The following is a 21,251-nucleotide window of genomic DNA, read 5'->3' on the forward strand; positions in this document are numbered from 1 at the left end:
GCGACCAACTTTGGTCGCTTATTTAAAAAAAAAATTAAACAAATTAATAATAAAGCGACCAACTTTGGTCTCTAATTTCTAGATTTTAAAATAATATTTTCTTTATAGACCAAAGTTGGTCGCTTTTTTTTTGATTAATAATAAATAAAAAAAAACGTAATTTACATGTGGAGACCAACTTTGGTCGCCAAAATTATATTATTAAAATATTAAAGCGACCAAAGTTGGTCGCCATTTTCTTTACCCGGAATATTTGGTCCTTTTACCTTAGAGACCAAAGTTGGTCGCTAATTTGCGACCAAATTTGGCCCCTAAGGTAAAGGGACCAGCTTAATATCGACCAGGCCTGTTTGGTCGCTTTTTGGCCAATAAGCGACTAACTTGATCGCTTTTCTTGGTCGTTTTTTTTCGAATTTCTAGTAGTGATCTCACATAAAAACAACGCAAGTTAATGTTCTACTGTCATGTTAGATTTTTTTTGTGGGGGTCAAATTAAAATATTTTATTTACCAAAAATGTGAGATATTTATAGCTCCAAGAAACCATAAATATCTCGCACTAGACTGGGCAAACAAGCCCTATTTCAACGTGCAACAGGTAAGACTTCTACACTGACATGTTAGTGTGTGTGTGTATATATATATATAAAATTATTTTCTATGCTCCTCCAAGCTCCCATAGATTGATGATTATTAAGTTGGTGGCTAGAGAGTACACCCTAAACATCGTTAGCGCCTATGCGCTACATGTGGGCCTAGATGAGGAGGTTAAACGACGCTTCTTGGAGGAGTTAGATAAGATTGTGCGCCAGGTTCCGCCTGCTGAGAAGCTATTCATAGGAGGAGATTTCAATGGACATATTGGGTCGACTGCTGGTGGTTACGGCGAGGTGCATGGAGGCTTTGGAGAGAGGAACGGAGGACGTACCTTGCTATTGGACTTCGCTAAGGTTTTTGGGTTGGTGATTGCGAACTCTAGCTTTCCGAAGAGGAGGAGCATTTGGTTACTTTTTAAAATGCAGTGGCAAAGACTCAGATTGACTATCTCCTACTCAGGAGGTGTGACAGAGGGTTGTGCAAGAATTGCAAGGTGATTCCGGGTGAGATACTCGCGACGCAGCATAGGCTCTTGGTGATGGACATTGGTATTAGGTTATAGAGGAGGAAAAGTCTGCTCGAGGAAGATCGAAAATCAGGTGGGGAGCCTTAACTAAGGATAAAGCCCAAGAGTTGGAGGGGCGGTTATTGACTATGAGAGCTTTGAAGAGCAGTGAAGACGCGAGCACTATGTGGTCAGCGACAATAAACTGTGTAAGGGAGGCTGCGAGAGAGGTGTTAAGGGTCTCGACGGGCGTCTCTGGTGGGCACAAAGAATACTGGTGGTGGAAAGAAGTGGTCTAAGGTAAAGTGGAAGCGAAGAAGGCGGCGTACGTGTAGTTAGTGTGGAGCATAGGTGAGGAGGAGAGGCGAGCGTGGATGGAGAGGTATAAGGTAGCTAGGAAGGAAGCTAATATAGCGATCGGGGAGGCCAAGACTGTGACTTATGGTCATATGTACGAGGAAATAAGTGAAAAAGGCGGGGAGAAAAAGTTATTCCGGCTGGCCAAGTTGAGAGAGAGGAAGACTCGGGATTTGGACCAAGTGAGATGCATCAAGGATGAAGATAGTAGAGTATTGATGGAAGATGACAAAATTAAGAGGAGATGCCAGATTTACTTTCATAAACTTTTGAATGAAGAAGGGGATCGGGATATTGTGCTAAGCGAATTGAAGCATTCCGAGAGTCACCGTGACTTTGGGTACTGTAGGCATATTAAGGTTGAGGAGGTCGTGGGAGCTATGCATAAGATGAGTAGGGGCAGAATGACTGGGCCATACGAGATTCCGGTGGAATTTTGGAAGTGTGTGGGGAGAGCAGGTTTGGAGTGGTTGATTGGGTTGTTTAATGTTATTTTTAAGGCGAAGAGGATGCCAGATGAGTGGAGGTGGAGTACGGTAGTTCCATTGTATAAGAACAAAGGTGATATCCAGAGTTGTAACAATTATAGGGGTATCAAATTATTGAGTCATACCATGAAAGTGGGAGAGAGAGTGGTTGAAGCGAGGGTGAGAATGATAGTGTCTGTATTAGACAACCAGTTCGGGTTCATGCCGGGTCATGCTACTACAGAAGCTATACACCTTGTTAGGAGGTTGGTGGAATTGTACATAGAGAGGAAGAAGGACCTGCACATGGCGTTTATTGACCTAGAGAAAACGTATGATAAGGTTCCTAGAGAAGTTCTCTGGAGATGCTTGGAGGCAAAAGGTGTGTCGGTTCCCTACATTATGGCAATTAAGGACATGTATGATGGGGTTAAGACTCAGTTTAGGATAGTAAGGAGGCGACTCTTAGCATTTTTCGGTTGTAATGAGGTTACACCAAGGTTCTGCACTCAGTCTGTTCTTATTCGCCTTGATGATGAACACGTTAACATACCATATTCAAGGGGAGGTGCCATGGTGAATGCTATTCGCCGATGACATAGTTCTGATTGATGAGTCGTGAGCCGGTGTTAACGAGAGGCTGGGAGTTTGAATACATAATCTTGAGTCTAAGGGTATCAAGTTGAGCAGGACGAAGATAGAATACCTGGAGTGTAAGTTCAACGCTAAGCCGGGGGAAGTGGGCGTAGATGTGAGGCTTGAATCCAGGTCATCCCAAGTAGAGGCAGTTTCAAGTACCTTAGGTCAGTTATCCAGGGGGGGGAAGATCGACGAGTATATCACACATCATATTGGGTAGGATGAATGAAGTGGAGGCTAGCATCTGGAGTCCTGTATGACAAGAGAATGCCACCAATACTCAAAGGCAAGTTCTATAAAGCGGTGGTTAGACCGGCCATGATGTATGGGGCTGAGTGTTGGCCTATTAAGAACTCACATATCCAAAAGATAAAAGTAGCAGAAATGAGGATGTTGAGGTGGATGTGCGGGCATACTAGGATGGATAAGATTATGAATAATGATATTCGGGAGAAGGTGCACGTGGCTCTCATTGATGATAGGATGCGAGAAATGAGGCTCAGATGGTTCGGGCATGTTCAGAGGAGAAGCCCTGGTGCTCCGGTAAGGAGGTGTGAGCGGCTGGTTGTGGAGGGAACGAGAAGAGGTAGAAGGTGGCCTAAGAAGTATTGGGGAGAGGTGATCAGGCAGGATTTGACGAGGCTTCAGATTTCCGAGGATACGACACTTGATAGGAAGATGTGGAGGTCGAGTATTAGAGTTATAGGTTAGGAAGTAGTTGAGTCTTGCCTTATTTTGTACCTTTGTGAGACTGGTCTGGTAGGATTTTTGTCTAAGATAGCAGGACCTATTTACTAGCTATCACTTTTATTTTGCATCTTTATTCTGGATTTCATGTTGTTCATATTTTTCTTATGATTTCTGTGGTGATACTAATATTGTCTTCTTTTGTCTTTTTGTTTTCTTGAGTCGATGGTCTTTCGGAAATAACCTCTCTACTCCTTCGAGGTAGGGGTAAGATCTGCGTACACATTACCCTCCCCAAACCCCACTAATGAGATTTTACTGGATTGTTGTTGTTGTTGTACATATCATGAAAATATACTGTATCAAGCGTTTAAAACTATAAAGGACTCCTTTTATCACAAAAAGATTTTTTCTTTAATTAGGTCGCCCTAATCATGTTTCCTTTCTTTAAAAGAAATTAAGCTTCAGTAACATACATTTTTTATATCTAAGGTTATGGTCTTAATTGGTTTTACTTTTTATAATACAACTTTTAGTTACTATTATCCAAAAACTTAAAGTGGAGATTTACACACATGATATCCTCGTAATTATAAAACTACTCATATTCAGTGGCGTACGCAAAATTATTTATAAGCGGTGTCATATTTAAAAATTAAAATTAATATTGAATTATAAAGCTACTAATTAACGATAGTAAATAATTAAAGAAATTTTACAACAAACATAAATATTTTATCTTTTAATTCTTCATCTATGTTGAAGGAAATAAAAAAGAACAAGACAATTTTTCTGTGGAAATAGAATTACGTAGTCCTTTACAAAGTTTAGATTAGTAATTCTATAGAAGTAGAAATATTTATCACTTAGAAGGTTATGAGAGCTTCATCCATGCTATTTCCAAACAATGGAGCTAAAAAAGGCTAAAAAGTTTAAGGAATTACTGTGGCTTTTGTGGTTTGATACCCTCATCTTTACAAAGGAAAGACACACTTAACCAGCGGATCACGCAATGTGAATTGTTAAGTGGTGCCATTGAAAATAAATATATATGTTTGTTAAGTATTCTTTGTATGTATGTAGTAGATGTTTCCGACGACCGCTTGGGTATCCGTGCATCCGCCCCTACTCATATTTATAATTCTCAATGTATTGGATAAAGTAGAGTTATTTATTTTTGACGAGAGAAGCACGAAAAAATTATTGGGCTCAATGATTCCCCGAGAGTTTTAGTTGGGGATTTTCATAGCAAATAGCTGGGCATATTAATTTTTTACTTTTTTTAGTAATATACATAGATTATACACAAGTAAATATAAAATATGCATATATTATACATTCATCGGCTATTTTTAGTTTAAGTGGTAGGGTAGACAATTATTTGGATTAATTCTTGAGTATCGCGATCCTCTCTAGTTTCTCTTAAACTATATATGGCTTTCATTTGTATGCAAATTAACACATAGCGATCTAACTCTTTAATTAATGGATAAGGTATCAAACTGTAATAAGCAATTTGACATGAACTAATTTGTCAATATTAATAGAATGTGTTGTATTAGTGCATTGGGCTGTAGGTACTAATAGAGAAGCAGAAGCTATTGATGGTTTATGGTGGTGCCTGAACACCGGTCGATCACCATTAAATGTTGTGGTAGAGTAGTAAGTACTTCTTTATTCTTAGACATTAATTTTAGATTTGAGCCTAGATATAAAATTGTCGCCTGTAGTGGAAAGCGTTTTACTTTTAAATTGGGACTATCTGACGCGAAACCGAATTAATCGGTGTCAGACACAAACGAATACCGAATATGGAATGGAAAACAATGCTGGTTTCCGTGTCATTAAAGTGTAATGTGATTGATTGAGCTTTGTTAAAATGCTAAGGAGGATTATACGGTTCCTTGTCACTTTTGGTCAATTGCGGAGAAAATATGAATTTATTGTTGAACAAATATATAGACTTTGTAACCACTCAGTTGTTACAGGGAAATCTAACAAAATTGCAGATAATTGTAAAGAGGTTGAATATCATTCTAAGGATCAGTTTGGTCATAGATTTTGCCAAAATATATTTGAAGTTTTTTGGCAAATACATATTTGGTCATAGATTTTTATCTATATTTTGGCAAATTCCCAAAACTTAAAACTCAAGAGCTGGTTTTGACCCAAAATATAACTATTATATTTTTTAAAATTTGCCCCAAATTTTTGTATCTTATAAAAGAGTCCATCATTTATTATTTTGTAACAATGCTGCTTCGTCTTCTCGGTCATCTGAAAGTGTATTATATAGTTCATTATAAAAATGATAATTTTATACCAAATTTATTTATGTTCACGACTATGGTTTCCGATAATATAATGAATGTTATTGATAAAGGTACTGTTGGATATTTATGATAGTTTTTAGAATTTGAGGGTATAAGTCATGTTTCACGTTTTTCAAAAAAAATTAAAATATGTTTTCAAAACTTATGTCCAAACACATTTTCATCTTCAAACCGAACTTTAACCAAGTCAAATTTTTCAAAACAAATTTGGGAATCTATGGCCAAATCTAGCTAAGAACATGCTTCCAAGTAGCAACAGCTCCAACTACTCCTGCCATTTAAAAAAAAAAATCTTAGTTTGACTTGACACAAACTTTAGTAAAGTATGGAAGACTCCTGAGATATGTAGTTTTAAATAAGTCATACTTTGTGTATATATATAACTTTTGAAACTTAGGGGTCGTATACGAATAATGCTAAATAAGGTGCATTAGTAATGCATGAGTTAGTAATGCAAGCATTAGTTATACAGAGATTATTTCTTATGCATTGTTTGGTGTGGTGTATTAAAAATTAAAATGCATTGCATAATTTTTAAGAAATTTAATTGGTTACAAAAATGTCCTCCATATTCTTTAACTTAACGGAGTTTAAGGATAATTTTGTCTTTAACCATGCTAATGCATGCATTAATAGCCTTTGTATAGCTAATGCCATGATTTTCTATGCATTAGCTATACATAGGATAATACCAAATAGAGTATATAACTAATGCTTGTATTAGTTATACATAGGTTGAAAAAGTATACCAAACAAAGCATTACTAATACACAAAGCTAATACATGCATTATTTTCTCTAATACACTCTACCAAACGGCCTCTTATGGTATGAACATATCATAACATTTGTGTGGCAATAAATACTTCATATTAAAAAAATATTGAAATGTGTCAATCTTTTTGGAACAAACTAACAAAAAAAATTAGTGTCAACAGAGGGATTAGTGTATAATGGAATTTCTTAAGATTCATTTAACGAACCTCTGATCTAAATTAAGAACGTCTCATTTGTTTAACACTCAACTAATAATCATAGAAGTAGTGTAGTAAATATTTCTTATTTTAGATCTAGAAGAACAAATAGGAGTATTAATTTTGGAACAAATAATATAAACCAAAAGTTTCAATAAAGCATACACCTAGAGTTTCAATTTGGGAAAGTTTGTTGGGAATAAGAATTGGAAAATAATGACGTACTAATGCTGGTGTCACCAAATGGACGTCAGGTATGAACAATTCAATCAGCGACATAATTACCAGAACCATTTTCAGTTTTTGGTAAAGTCAAACGCGGTAATGATTATCACGTACGAAATGCCTAGGTCTTTGTCCTCATAATTGTTTATTCGACTTATAATTTTCGTCTTTTGCATTATTGAAACGTATTTGTTTTTTAAAAAATAAATGTTTTCATTAGAGAACAAATTTCCCTTGCTAATAGTTTTGCTAATCATTTGGTATCAGGTATATAGAACTAAAATTTCAGTAAATATAAAATTATTTTATCCTAATATTAATTCATATATACCATAATTTTGATATTATATTATATTCAATATAGGATAACAATATTGAAATTAGTTCATCTCTAGGGAAAAAAACAAATAGCAAGGATGTCATACTCCCAATGCTCTTTTCCTAAAGTTCTTTAAGAAGAATATGATTAAAAGTTTATTGAATTTTACCTAGTTTCAAAGCTAAATACATGTTTACATTTATACATCATGTTTCTCATTTTTCATTTATTGATCCAAACAAAATACTAGTATTAAATAAATTTAAAGATTATTACTCATATTTATTACAACCCACGTTATAATTCATGTACAATTTTTATTCCCGTAGCAAAACCACCCTTAAAGTTTCAATACAAACATACACCTATACTAAAGAGCTCCAACTTGAGAATTAGGTATACTTTGAAAAAGAATGACGTATTAGTGCTTGTGTCACCAAAAACAACGTCAGTTGTGACAACTCATAAAATTAACGAAAGATATTTTATAATGCAATGTTAAAAATGTCCATAACCATTATCATTTTTTTTTGGTTCTTTTGGTGAAAGTCAATCCACTAAAAATCAGTAATAATCAAGTGTGAAGTGCAATATAGGTCTTCTTCGTAATTGTCATGTCGGCTTATAATTTTCGTCTTTTGCATCCTTTGAAGTTGGAACATACTTCTCATAGAAACTTTCAAAGAACAGATTCATAAAAGGCAAAACTGTCTTTTAAAAAGTACCTCATTTTCACGAGCACGTCTTTTATTCTTCCATTTTTTGGTATAATGTATTGACTATAAGATTTTTTATATTTCTTGAAATATTTAACCCTAAATATTAATTTAGGAGATTTATGAATTTCTATTTCGCGGATCTGCAACAATCATGACTTGTGTATACTCAGGATCCTCACAAAGTGGATAAACTTCCTAACTCTAGCCGTCGTTTGTTTCGGCCACAAGAAACGCTAGGAAAACCTTATTTTCCTACATCCAGTAATGGTGTAATTATAGGTTATAAGTAGGCTTTAGGAGCAAGACAAGCTATTGAGCTAATTAATAACTTCTATAGATGGACGATCCAATAGCTTTTTTCAAACATTTCTAAAAATAAAATATCATTCTAATGGTATTAAATTTTAGATGGAAAATAATGTTGGCACAAATAATGAAGATAATTTGTATGAAGCAAATGATTTGAAGAAGATGACCAAGGAACAAAGAAAATTCAAAGAAGCTACACAGTTGTCTTTGACATAAACAAAGTAAAGAAGTGAAGATATTAGTCTTCAAACATTTGGATTAAAGAGCTACCCTAATTTGCATTGTATTAATTGTATTGATTTCATTATAGACATTGATCTTTATTAACTTGGCAACAACTCGACCGTTTGATTAGCTTCTAGAAGCTACAACTGCGTAACAAGAATTCTGTACAGATTTTTTTTTTTTAGCCAATAGGAAATAAGACAGTTGGATAAGTTAGTTACAATAGATTTTTTTACATTTTGTATAAAAATTATACAGTGCTGAATGAAAAAATACACAGAAAATTTCATAATCTTCATCACTTTCTGCATGGTATTAGAGCAGTGACGTTCTTGTGCACTACTCAACCTCCTTTTTTTCTTCCATCATGGTTACTGATGCTGCTTCTGCAGGGAAATCTACTGACGTCACAGCAGTAGATCCCAAGACCACCGTCATGGATTCCAGTCACTCATATTATCTTCATTCCTCTGACTTTCCACGGATAAATCTTGTGAATTTACCATTTGATGGCAGAGGTTATGGAAGCTGGCATAGGTAAGTCTTCATCGTTCTATCAGCCAAAAAGAAAGTTAGCTTTATCGATGGATCTTGCTCCCCCTCCATCTCCTGATTCACCAGACTTCAAGCTTTGGAGCATATGCAACGACATGGTGCTATCTTGGCTCCTCAACTCCCTTTCCAAAGAGATTGTAGGCAGCATTATCTACTCTAGGACAACCAGAGATCGCTTTGGGCAATCTAATGGAGTAAAGTTGTTTCACCTGCAAAAGGATCTCAATGACTTAGTACAGGGGTCTAATGACATAGCAGGATATTTCACGAAGGTAAAAAGGCTTTGGGATGAATTAGATACTCTCAATGTAAATATAAGTTGTGAATGTGACTGTACATGTGGAGGTAAGGCCAAAGTCTCTAAGTCATTTCAAGATGAAAAACTCATTCAATTTCTTATAGGATTGAATGATTCTTATGCTGTTGTTAGAGGAAACATTCTAATGATTTCACATCTACCTAGTATTAATCATGCTTATTCACTGTTGATTCAAAATGAAAAACATAGGAAAATCTATGTTAACAATTAGTTCCCTGGTGATTCATCTTCTTATATGGCTGTTAATCAGTTTAATAGTTCTCAGAAATTTAGAAATTCTGATTTTAGAGGTGAAAAAGGCAGGAGAGATTACAAGAAAAACAATCATATTTGTTCCTACTGTAAGAAATCTGGACATATTGGGGATAAATGCTACATGATTATAGGTTTTTTTTGCTGATTTTAAGTTCACAAAGTCTAAGAAATTTCAAGGAGGAGCCCATGCCAATGCAGCCATAAATGATGGAGAGTTAGTTTATGGGTTTAACACTGATTCTGGAATGAATGTCCAGCACTAGTTATCACAAGACCAATTCACTCAACTCATTCAGTTACTCTAAGATGTAAAAGGTGGGCAACATGGTTCTACTTCTTCTGAGGCTGCTGCTAATTCTATTGCATGGTATAACTAATCCCATTTTACACTGCATGTCTTGCATACACAACTCTATCTCATGTTACACTCACATTAAGTCTAATTCCTGGATTCTAGACTCAGGTGCTACTGAACATATGACTTTTGACATTACTATTTTTTCTAAGATTATCCATTTTCTTATACCTTTAACAGTAAATCTACCTAATTCATAAAAGGTAAAGGTAACTCATAAGGAAAATGTTTCAATTCTGCCCAATTTGATCCTTAGGAATGTGATTTTGATCCCATATTTCAGTTTCAACCTTTTATCAGTTCAAAGATTGTGCCAACTTCTCTTCTACTCATTGCAAGGTGGTCTTTATCTACTTCAGCCTTCTAGAGCATTGTCTAGGATCTTTTCTCAGAACAATGTTACTCTTTCAGTTTGACAGTCTAGTATTTTGCCTAAGTCTAAGACAAATATTGATATTTTAGTTTGTAATCAACATTCTAGTTTATTTCCTGTTACTAGTTTAGTTTCAGCAGCAGTAAGTTCTGAAGTTGATGTAATGTTATGGCATACTAGGTTGGGCCATCTTCCGTTTTCAGCTATGAGAAATATCAAGTCTATCTTTACAAATTCTCATTGTGATATTAATGTTCCTTGTGGAGTTTTCCCTTTAGCAAGACAAGCCAAATTACATTTCCCATCAAGTTCAATCACTACCAGTTCAATTTTTGAATTTATTCATATTGACACTTCGGAACCTTAAAACCCCTACCTATGATGGATATAAATATTTTTTTTACTATTGTAGATGATTATAGTAGCGGTATTTGGACCTATCTTTTGATAACAAAAAGTAATGCCTTCACCATACTTAAATCTTTCCTAAGCAAGGTTGAAAGACAATTTTCCACAAAAGTCAAGTCCATCAGTTCTTATAATGCTTTAGAATTGGGTGCAAGTGCTATTACTTCTGAATTTTTACGTCACAAGGAATTATTCATTAGACTACTTGTGTAAATACTCCACAACAAAATGGGATTGTAGAGTGAAAATATAGGCATCTTCTTGAAGTCTCTAGGGCATTATTTCATTGATCTAATGTTCCAATTTCTTTTTGGGGGAATTGCCTACCGACTGCTACTTTTTCAATCAACAAACTACCTTCTTTAGCTCTAAAATTCAAAAAACCTTATCACATCCTTGACAAGAAGCCTCCTTCTTATGAAAACATCAGAAATTTTGGTTGCCTATATTATGTTTCTACTCTCTTTGCACATAGAAACAAGTTGAAGCCTAGAGCAATAAAATGTATCTTCCTGGTATATCCAAATGGAAAAAAGGGTTACAAGGTCATGGATCTAAAATCTAAAAAAGTTTTTATGTCTAGGGATGTTGTTTTTCATGAAAACATTTACCCTTTATCTTCCGTCACCTCTACTCAACATATCTTTTCAAATTCAGTTGTTCCTCATATGCCTTTTATTACCTCTAGTGAGCTTGTTGTCTCTAATCCCACTTCTGATAATTCTACACCAGCAGAACCTCTCATCCCTACTCCATTTATCAATTCTCGTATTTTTCATTCCTCTACTCAATCACCTATCTTACTGTTTCTACTCCATCACCACTTTTTTTCTATCTCTTCTTCCAAATCACACAATCACTCTATTCCACCTATTCCTCTTCCTTCTCCTCATACACATCAATTGAGGAGATCAACCAGGGAACACCAACAATCAATTCATCTTAAAGACTGTGTGCAATGCAGTGTACCTCACTAACCTTACTTCATCTTGTTTCTTCCACCAATTCATCCATCTATCTTTTCCTTTTCAGCACTTTCTCACACCAACCGCTAATTATTAAATTCTTTATCCTATATTTCAGAACCACTAAGTTATATACAAGCAGCACTCGATACAGGATGGCAGCACGCCATGACAAATGAGTTTGAAGCCCTAATCTCCAATCAAACGTGGGAAGTTGTTGAATTTCCAGTTAGTAAAAAAGTTTTGCCATGTAAATGGGTGTGGGCATGTGATTTTTGCCTTATACGAAATACTCCTATAAAATAAAAAATAGATTTTTTTCAATTATTTGTCATTTTATAGAATTATTGTAGGATTTTATTAATTGTTTGCATTTTTGTACACGTTTAATTTTGTTAAAAATCATAAAAAAATATTAAAAATACCATGCATTGCATTTAGGTATTATTTTTATATTTTTAGGATTAATTAGTTAATTATTTAGTTTATTGAAAATGAAAATCACAAAAATGACTCATTTTTACATATTTTGTTTTTAATTCTTAGATTAATGATTTTTCTCTTTTAGTTTAGGATCAAGTAATTGTTTAAAACTAATAATTAGATATTTGTCTTAATTTTACAATTTAGATTAATTTAGGAATTTAATATAGGATTTTTAATTTAAAAAAACAAAAGAAAAAGGAAATAAAAGAGTAATTGGACAAAAGGTTTTGAACTTGAAATTGGGCTGTTTTAACCCCAAACCCGTTCCCAAACCCAAACCCAAATCAGTCTTACCCGGTCCAAATCCCCCACCCTCCAAACGACGTCGTTTTTGCCCCAAATAATCCCAGCCGTTGATAATCACAAATCAAACGGCTGGGAACTGGTTATGCATATAATATAAAATGGTTGGAACCCACCCCAAACCCTAAAACCTCTCTCACTTTCTTCTCTCAAACTCAGATATTGAAACCCTAGCCGCCTCCGCCGTGGTTCGCCGACCGGAAATCGCCTAACGGTGGTGGACCACCTCCAAACACCACCAAATTAACACCCTATGACCTCCCTGCCCTCCACTTTCCAAATCTCTAACCCGTTTCCTTCAAATCATCACCAAACACTTCGAATTTTAGATCTAAATTCGGAACCCCAAAATCCTACATCACCCAAACGGCCCCAATATCACACCCTACAGTCCTCGCACCCCTCTGAACCCTAAACTACCATCAATCCCCTTCGAATTAGCCCCAATCTCCTCGAATCTTGAATTTGAAACCCCAAGAACCCTAACTTTTTTCTACTTCCAATTTCCGGTAGTTTTTAGGTCCTTTGAACCCAAGACTTCCATGAATCAATTGCTCTTGATAAGAGCAATCGATTAATACTCGTCTAAAGTTCATTTTTACCCCGAAAGATTTGGTCAGAGTTCGAAGATGGTCCAATTTTATTTTTGAAAAATGAGCAATAGGTAATTTCTTTTACCTTTTCTTTAGTTTTCTTTGTCTTTTTGTTGATTCCTCTTCATGTTTAAGTATTTCTATTAAACCGCATGATTTTAGGTTTTTTTCCGTTTAAACTGTTAATTGTTTGTTTACTAGATTAGTTCAAACATGCTGAAACTTCATTTTAATTTGCATGATTTTAGTTTAAATAGGATTTGTGTTGAATTGTTGATGCTGTCTTTGTTTCGATCGCTTTTGTTTAAATTGCTCCCCTCCATATCCTGTAATTAAATCCCAGCATATTAATTCATGAATTGAATAATTTAACTTCTAGGATTTCTTTGAGGTTTTGTTTTCCCTGATAATTTTTGGTTTATTTACTGTGTAAATGTATTTAGCCATTTAAGTTTAGTCTTGTTTAGATTTAATTAGATAATCACTTTTGTCTACTCATTAGGTTAGTTTTAAGTTTAAAAATTGCATCACTATCATTCTGTTCTTTTTTTTTTTGGATTCTGATCTTTTGATAGCTATTGTCCTTGATTTGTAAATCATTAGAACCCATAGGGACTTAATTGAATTAAAAGAGACTTAGGACAATTTTTCAGAAAATATCTAGGAAGAGAAGTTTCTAGAAAGTGTACAACTGTCCTAGCTGTTATAAAAGATGCTGAAAAAATAGGATAAAAGGGACAGCTGTACCAGGGCCGTGGAAAAAAAGACAGTACTATTTTCAACTATAGGATAAGGAATATTCTTAAAGAATACCTATCCTAGGCAGCCTATATATAGATACCATTCCTCTGAAAATAGGATCAGATTGAAAACCCTAAGAAAAATACTCTCAAAAGTTTGACTGCTGTTTTTCAAAAGAGTTTAATTCCCTTGGTTCTTTATTTTAACAAAAACTTCCTATTTCTGGTCTTCATAAGCTTGAGAAACATGATTTGAAGTTGAAAATTTCCTGGTTTTTCTTTGAGGTATACTGGTTTTTGCTGTTGTAGCTATTTGTGGAAGTTTGGTTCCTGATTTTGGGTTTCTAGCTTTGAGTTCTGTTGCTGTTTCATTGTTTTAAGCTATTCAGCCATCTTATTCATCTATTGGGTGCTTGGTTTTGTTGCTGTTTCTAGGTATTAACCTCAGCTTTTCTCCATGTAATGCTTTAATAATTTGTTGAAATGATATGAAATTATATTTGTAAATGGCATGTGTAGAAATGAATATCTTTCATGCTAGCAGTAGTTTTCATTGATGTGGATTTGATTTGGCTTTGATTATGTGAGTTTAAAGTTTGAGGTGATTTGGTATGAACAACTTAGTTAACATATGAATGCTTTGTAGCTTTATCTTGCAATAGTTATGTTGTGAGGATGTGTCCTTAACCAAAAATTCTGTTTGTTAAAGCTAACCATGAAATTCAATCATGTCTTCTCATCTTTCTTCTACCTAAATGAATAGTCTGCTGTTTACTTAAGGATATTTGGTTCTGTCTGTTGATCATGAGCTGTTTCCTGCATATTTGGTCAATAGTTGGCCAAATTAGCAGGCTTAGAAGCTGAAATTTGGAACCCTTCTATGTGGTATGAATCTGATGCTTTTCATGAGGGAAGCCAAGCTTGTGATGGACAAATCGTGTCCAAAAGAGGCAAGGATTAGTTAGGTTATTGAAATTGTAATATAGTAGTTTTGTTAACATAGTAGTTTATGTACTAATATGTTCTAATGTAACATGCTTCGAATTTCTGGAAAAAACTTTTCTTTTTATTTATTTATTTGGGCTATTGTAATGAATCAGGTTTCAATGTCATGTATTAAGGATCAGAACAGCTGCTTTAGGAGTACATTTATTTTGTCATTACATTATCATAAGTGTAGTGGAACAGGCCAGGCTATGAGCCCAATCCGTAAGGGTAAAAGGCTATCCTCTAATCCAAATGGGCTGAAGCTGTGAGTAAGCCCAGATGGAAAATTACCCCTAATGAATTTGGGTTTAGGCCATTGGGCCTGAGCCATAAGCCTGAAAAGTTTGGTTCAGTCGTAAAAGGTTTCTTTTATCAATTATATTATAAATATATGCTTTGTTCATCTTGCAAACCGTGTAATCAATTGTTGAACTAGAGTTGCGCTGTTTATTCTGGTTTTATTTAGAAGCAAATTGATTTTTTAATTGTTGTAAATATGTGAGTAATGGTTAAAGGTGGAGGAGGATAGGCCCAGCTAGAAAATAAGCAGTGACTGGGCCCGCCTATTATAGGCCTACTATGGGCCAGTTTTGTTCAAAAATTTGGACCAGCGAGGGCCTTCTGAGGCTCTTTCATTTTTCTGGGCCAAATCGTGAGCCCAAATACAGCTTTTAAAGCTGAATTTCCTAAATTAATTAGGTAATGAGCCATTGCTGGCCCAAAACTCCTTTTCAAAAGTGATTTAAAAGCATAGCCCTTTACACCTTAAGTTTGTCCTTAATTAAAAGATTTTTAGTTTGAACTTCAAATAAGGATTAAAATATGAGCATCCTTAGTTTTGCTTAAGTTAAATACAAAACCTTGTTAAAATAAAATTGAGGTGTGCCATACACAAACAAAATCCATAAGCTATGGCCCTCACATTAGTATTAACTTAGTATAGAAAACACCCTTGAACATCCGTAGCTTGCTTTAGGCGTGTTTTATAATAAATCATCATGGCTATGGGTACGATTCCCGTGGCATAGTCATGATACCTAATTCCCAAAATCGGGGGTACATTTAATGTAACCCAATCAAAACAACTTCGAATATTAATAAAATAAATATTTCATGAATCGCGCGTTCATTTCATGTAGTGTGGTTTGCGTTGTGTCCCAAAACGTCGAGTGTACGACAATCGTAACTTGTTTCAAGAAATAATTCCATAAATCCTAAAAGCGGTTTAAAATAATTAAAAGTGGCTAGAAATTTAAAAATGCACAATAGGTTTATAACGTATAATAAATCAGATAATTAGGTCAATTATTAATAGTTAAGTGACCGTGCTCGAACTACGGAACCCGGGAATGCCTAACACCTTCTCCCGGGTTAACATCATTCCTTACCTAGAATTTTTGGTTTCGCAGACTTTTAAATAAAGTTGAAATTTCCTCGATTTGGGATTTAAAATAAACCGGTGACTTGGGACACCATAAAATTATCCCAAGTGGCGACTCTGAAAAATAAATAAAATAATCCCATTTCAAATAATGTCACTTAAATTGGAAAAACTCCCTTATACGCCCTTCGGATGGTAAAAAGGAGGTGTGACAATGGGTATATAAAGTAAAGCATAAATCATATGGGAGTGTGAAAAGTCTGAAAGCTAGACTTGTAGTTAGAGGGGACACTCAAAGGGAAGGAATTGATTTCAATAAGACTTTTTTACCAGTAGTTAAAATTACTACAATTAGGTGTATTCTTGCAGTAGCAATGAAGAAGAACTGGGAAATTTACCAGTTAGATGTGAATAACGTTTTCTTACATGGAGACCTACAAGAAGAGGTCTATATGAAGTTTCTTTCATGGATGCATCCTTTAATTCTAATCTAGTGTGCAGATTACGCAAATCCTTATATGGTTTAAAGCAGGCATCACGTCAGTGGTATGCAAGATTAACTGCAATCCTCAATTTCAAGGGATACACATCTTTCCTAAATGATTATTCTCTATTTTCAAGAAAAAAACTGATTCAATTTTTATTGTCACGGTTTATATCGATTATATCTTGTGTCGCGCTCCCTTTTTTCCCCTTCGCGAGGAAGTTCGGGTTTCGACATTCATTGGGGAACAACTCGTTTCCTTTTGGGAATTGGGTGTTTTGAAGAGTCGCCACCTAACAGATTATGGTTAGTTAGGGCACCTAGAGCGATTGACTCACGTAACTAGTTTGCATCACCAGAGATTAGGGCAAGAGCTCGAAATAACCTTGAGGGGAAGGTGTTAGGCACCCCTCGTGGTCCATAATGGTGGGTCCCGACCGAACTTAAACTATATAAATTAGTCAATTAACAAGTAAGCAAGTATTTGCAAATAAAGTAGCTTTCCCCCATCTAAATGCACATATAATCAAGAAAGTTCAGATAATGAAGGTAAAGAGATTTGGACAACTTACGCATGTATATGTAAAGAAAAGGAAGTTTCGACAATTTAAACACATATAGGAATTGGGAAAAGGGAGGTCCTAAGTTGATTAGACTACATGATCATACCCATGCAATGCCCGGTAATCACTCCTCAATGAGAGAGGCTACACGTGACATTAACGCACAAGTCATCACATTCTTTTACTACCCATTACTCTCCCCTTAGTGGTTATATGAGCGAGTTTTAATTAACGACCTCTAAGTGTGCTGCTACCCGTCCCTTCCTTATGGTCCTGGAGGATTTTAGGACCTCTAATTCTAGACAGTTCTAGACAACCTAAGATTTTTAAAAGGTAAAATCTAGGCGACAAGCAAATAACATGTAGGAAAAACAAGTAGGGACAAACAGTTACAGGGCTCATATTTACCTCCGCAAGTATATAGGCAAACAAACAGCACGTCTAAAATATAGATTTTTGAAGAAGTTCAGAAATCCTAAGAACATGATATCTAGACGAACACCACAAAGCAGAACATGCAACATTTGTTTTTTAATGGAAGTGGAAGGATCCTAACCAGTTTGCCTACTGGTTTTTACAACTTGTTAAACCTGGATAATTTCACATATAAACAGAGCTGATTTCACAATTATTTAATGCCCTAAGGCTTGCCTAAGTGCGTATATGCAATCGCAATTTTGGGAAACATTTTGAAATTCTTTATCATATAGGCATGCTTTATAGTGACATTTAACAAAGCACTGGATAATGTTCCAATGTTAGCACTTAATGCACATGGTAATAACCTATGGACATGAATTCTATCTCTAATAAGTAAAACTGTTATTTATTAAACAAGCATACTGACTGATCCAGTGTGACAACCAATTAAACCTACATGCATGATTTCTGAAGAGACAGACTTGAATATATATTGTAAAGAAGACTGGACCTTAGTTATTTTATTCCCTATAAGCATGACGTCTAATCATGTAAAGTAAAGTAGGCAAAACTCATTTCAACCAAAGCAAACCCTATAGACAGGTTATCTAGCAAATATATTTTCAACCAAAGAAAACCCTAAAGGCATGTTATCTAACAAAACACATTTGAACCAAAGTGAACCCTATAGGCATGTTATCTACCCAGCTTTACCAACAGTACTATATAACTACCCTCTCTTTTCACTAGTCACCCCAATATTTGTTTACAATTATTATTACAGACCAATAATTGAATAAAAATTACATAAACAAAATATAAATTAAGTTATAGGGAGCCTGAAGTAGGCCCAAAGCAAATCCTGATGTACCAGGCCTTCAGTGATCTCAAATGCTCAAAGGTTTCATAGCTAATTTCATGTCCAAGTGTGTCAGAGTTCCCTAAGGACCTCAAGGATCCCGGGCAGTGCTCAAACCCAGGCCTTTCTCAAATAAGGACTGATTCATGTGCAGTGTGGAAGTGACAACCCCGATATGCCAGAGTTCAAAGAGATCTCAGGGACTTCTAAGTAGTACACATATCATAGGGGCAGAACTTAATAACCTAAGAATGAGTGAGGGTGCTTGACATGATTTGAAAGAGTTTTGATAAACAGTATAGAGAGGATTCTTATAGGTGAAAAGATTCTCTGAAAACCAAGGCTAAAACAGTTTGAGAAAAGCATGAAAAACCTTTTTGACATTAGAACCCAAGTCACAAAACAAACAGCTTCAGAAAAACACTTTGGGGCAAACAGATTCCACACGTGGAGAGAGGGGTTGGGGACACATAGAATACACCCTAGTGTATAAGCAAACAGATGCACAAACTTCTCAAGAATTTGTAGAATTGATAAGTTAGTTACAAAGATTACAACAAAGACACGTTGAGAACACATAGACCTTGGACATGACCAAACACACAACTAGAGTTACCTTGAAGGGCTAGATAACTTAGCAGGATCTCATTAGTAAAGCAGAGTAGGCAAGACTTAAATGAACAAACTAGGCAAGCACTACATAAACATTCATAGTTTAGTGATACTAATCACATATAGAATAAGCAGAGTTTAGACATGCTGGGTGAGGCAGTAATCAAGCAATATAGTCTGGACATGCTAATGAGCAAACAAGATACATGCAATTATCACAAGACAGGATTGTGCATGCTAAACAAAACAATAAGTAGATCATTGTGGGTAAATAAACTAGTCATAGATTCTAACAGAATAAACTCCAACATGCTAAGTGAGACAATAGTCAGGCAGTGTGATCTAAGCATGCTGGTTACACATTGAGCAACATAATAGTAAATAATAAACAGGATTGGAAGTCATAACTAATGGACTGAATCAACAAAGAAACACATAGTTTTGAAATTTGAATTGAATTAGGACATACCAGTTAAGGAGAGAGAATACAGAGTATAGAGCAGATATGGTGCAAATAGCTAGCCTTGGCTTACAGCCGGCTAGGTTAGTGAGGATTGCGAGTAACAGAGAAGAATAAAGAGAGCTTTTAAGAGTGTAAGAGTACTTTCTGAACCAATGTTCGTGTCTTGAACTGAGAGTAGAGGAGAGTATATATAGCAGTTTAAGAGTAGAGAAGAATAAGGTAAAAGAAATCAAATCTCAGCAATTAGGAAAATTACAAAATCAATCACACACGAAATTAGCGCAGTCTTCCTTTAATTAAGGACGACTACTTAACGGTTAAAGGACAAGAATCACTTAAGGGAAGAGAATAAAATCAAACCTACAGGAGTTTAATTAAGGAAATAATCGTGAGGAATCAGTAATATTACAGTCAATAAGGTAATAAGAACAATTAAAGTCGTAACAAGGGAATGAATCACGAATCAGCACATAATTTTTAACCAACCAAATCAGTAAATCGAAGTTCAAAATAATATTGATTTAAATAGAGAGGAAAAATATCAGTTTTCCACAAATAGATGAGTAGGCTGAGCAAAACTTCATAAACATACATAAATTAGCCAAGAGATCGACTCAGAAACCCTAGTAGAGATGAACTAGGGTAAAAGTCACATGATACTGAATTAGACTAAGAAAAATCATGAAAGTCAAAGGACAGAAATAAACAAGGTAACAGGCAACACGGAAAGACTCAAAATCAGAGCAAAAATGTAAGAAATTAGGGCTTTAGCATAGATAGAATAGGGTCCAAACAATATTAACACGAATCAGTCAATAACACTTAAGAACCACGATTAAACATGCAAAAATCAGAAAGTCTTTGAAAAAGTGAGTTCAGTAAACCCTAGTTTTTTTAGGAAAAACGGAGAATCGATTGAAAACCATAAAACTTTCGTGAAAACATGCAAAACGGGTTCGATTCATCTCAGATCTGGATAGATCTGAGAAGATCAAAGGGTAAAAATTAGGGTTTTTTGGAAAAGTAATTGAGACATGCACGGACTTAGGAAGCCTTGGATCGAAGACGAAAAATGAGAAAGATCTTACTCAAGATCAAGCTAAATAGCCTGAAACCAACAAGAAAACCCAAGGTGTAAACAGACCGCCTAGGTCCCTTGAGGATCTCTTCAAGGATCCAAGAAATGGAGACACCATAGTAGGCAGGAGGCCATTAGAAGCCTGAGGTAGTGGAGAACTACCATAGGAGGGTAGTAGGTGAGTGACGACGTTTAGAGATTAGGATTTAGGTAGAGAGCATTTAAGAGAGGAGGGGAACAGATGACAACGTGGAAGGGTGGTAAAAGGATTAGGGTTTTGGGGGGTATAAGTTAGTTTAATTATGGCAAGGGAAAATCTGGACCGCTGATCGAAATGATCAACGACCAGGATTGGCCAGGGCATTGGGTCGGGTAGGCTTAAATTGGGTTGGGGTCAGATGGGATTTGGGCCCGAGTAGGTTTTGGGTTGGTGTGGGATTGAATTTGGGCATTTAATTAGGCTAGTCTCAAAATAGAAAAGGGGCTATTTGTTAAATACATATTTAATCGCTAATATAATTTTTAAAAAATAGTTAATAAATTATAAAAAATAATTTTTATACATAGAAATGTTTTAAAATAAATACTTAATATTTTAAAAATATAAAAGGCTATTTTGTGGTAAAATAATGTAATAATGCATGCATAGGCTATAATTGCAATTGCATCCTAAAAATATAAATGTGACTATTTGTGAA

The 21,251-nt window shown here is 35.2% G+C and overlaps 3 protein-coding genes across 3 annotated transcripts; all 3 read left to right on the plus strand.

The window, feature by feature from the left end:
* Positions 1-685: 685 nt before the first annotated feature.
* On the plus strand, positions 686-1,400 carry LOC104214684 (uncharacterized). Its single transcript, XM_009764390.2, has 2 exons — positions 686-949; positions 1,152-1,400. The coding sequence occupies exons 1-2, from the start codon at positions 686-688 to the stop codon at positions 1,398-1,400; spliced, it is 513 nt and encodes a 170-aa protein (XP_009762692.2).
* A 75-nt stretch (positions 1,401-1,475) lies between these two features.
* LOC138876206 (uncharacterized) lies at positions 1,476-2,522 on the plus strand. The gene is made up of 2 exons (XM_070155111.1): positions 1,476-1,927; positions 2,048-2,522. The coding sequence occupies exons 1-2, from the start codon at positions 1,476-1,478 to the stop codon at positions 2,520-2,522; spliced, it is 927 nt and encodes a 308-aa protein (XP_070011212.1).
* Positions 2,523-8,938: 6,416 nt separating this feature from the next.
* Positions 8,939-9,439, plus strand: LOC138876207 (uncharacterized). Its single transcript, XM_070155112.1, has one exon. The coding sequence runs from the start codon at positions 8,939-8,941 to the stop codon at positions 9,437-9,439; it is 501 nt and encodes a 166-aa protein (XP_070011213.1).
* Positions 9,440-21,251: the final 11,812 nt, after the last annotated feature.

Source organism: Nicotiana sylvestris, chromosome 8 (assembly GCF_000393655.2).
Source record: "Nicotiana sylvestris chromosome 8, ASM39365v2, whole genome shotgun sequence".
Lineage (NCBI taxonomy): Eukaryota > Viridiplantae > Streptophyta > Magnoliopsida > Solanales > Solanaceae > Nicotiana > Nicotiana sylvestris.

Excerpts from the sequence above, each read along its gene's own strand:
- LOC104214684 (XM_009764390.2), top strand. The coding sequence starts at position 686 with ATGATTATTAAGTTGGTGGCTAGAGAGTACACCCTAAACATCGTTAGC. Across the intron at positions 950-1,151 it reads TGCTATTGGACTTCGCTAAG|GTTATAGAGGAGGAAAAGTC; the intron begins GTTTTTGGGTTG and ends CATTGGTATTAG.
- LOC138876206 (XM_070155111.1), top strand. The coding sequence starts at position 1,476 with ATGGAGAGGTATAAGGTAGCTAGGAAGGAAGCTAATATAGCGATCGGG. Across the intron at positions 1,928-2,047 it reads GGGAGAGCAGGTTTGGAGTG|GGGTATCAAATTATTGAGTC; the intron begins GTTGATTGGGTT and ends TAACAATTATAG.
- LOC138876207 (XM_070155112.1), top strand. The coding sequence starts at position 8,939 with ATGGATCTTGCTCCCCCTCCATCTCCTGATTCACCAGACTTCAAGCTT.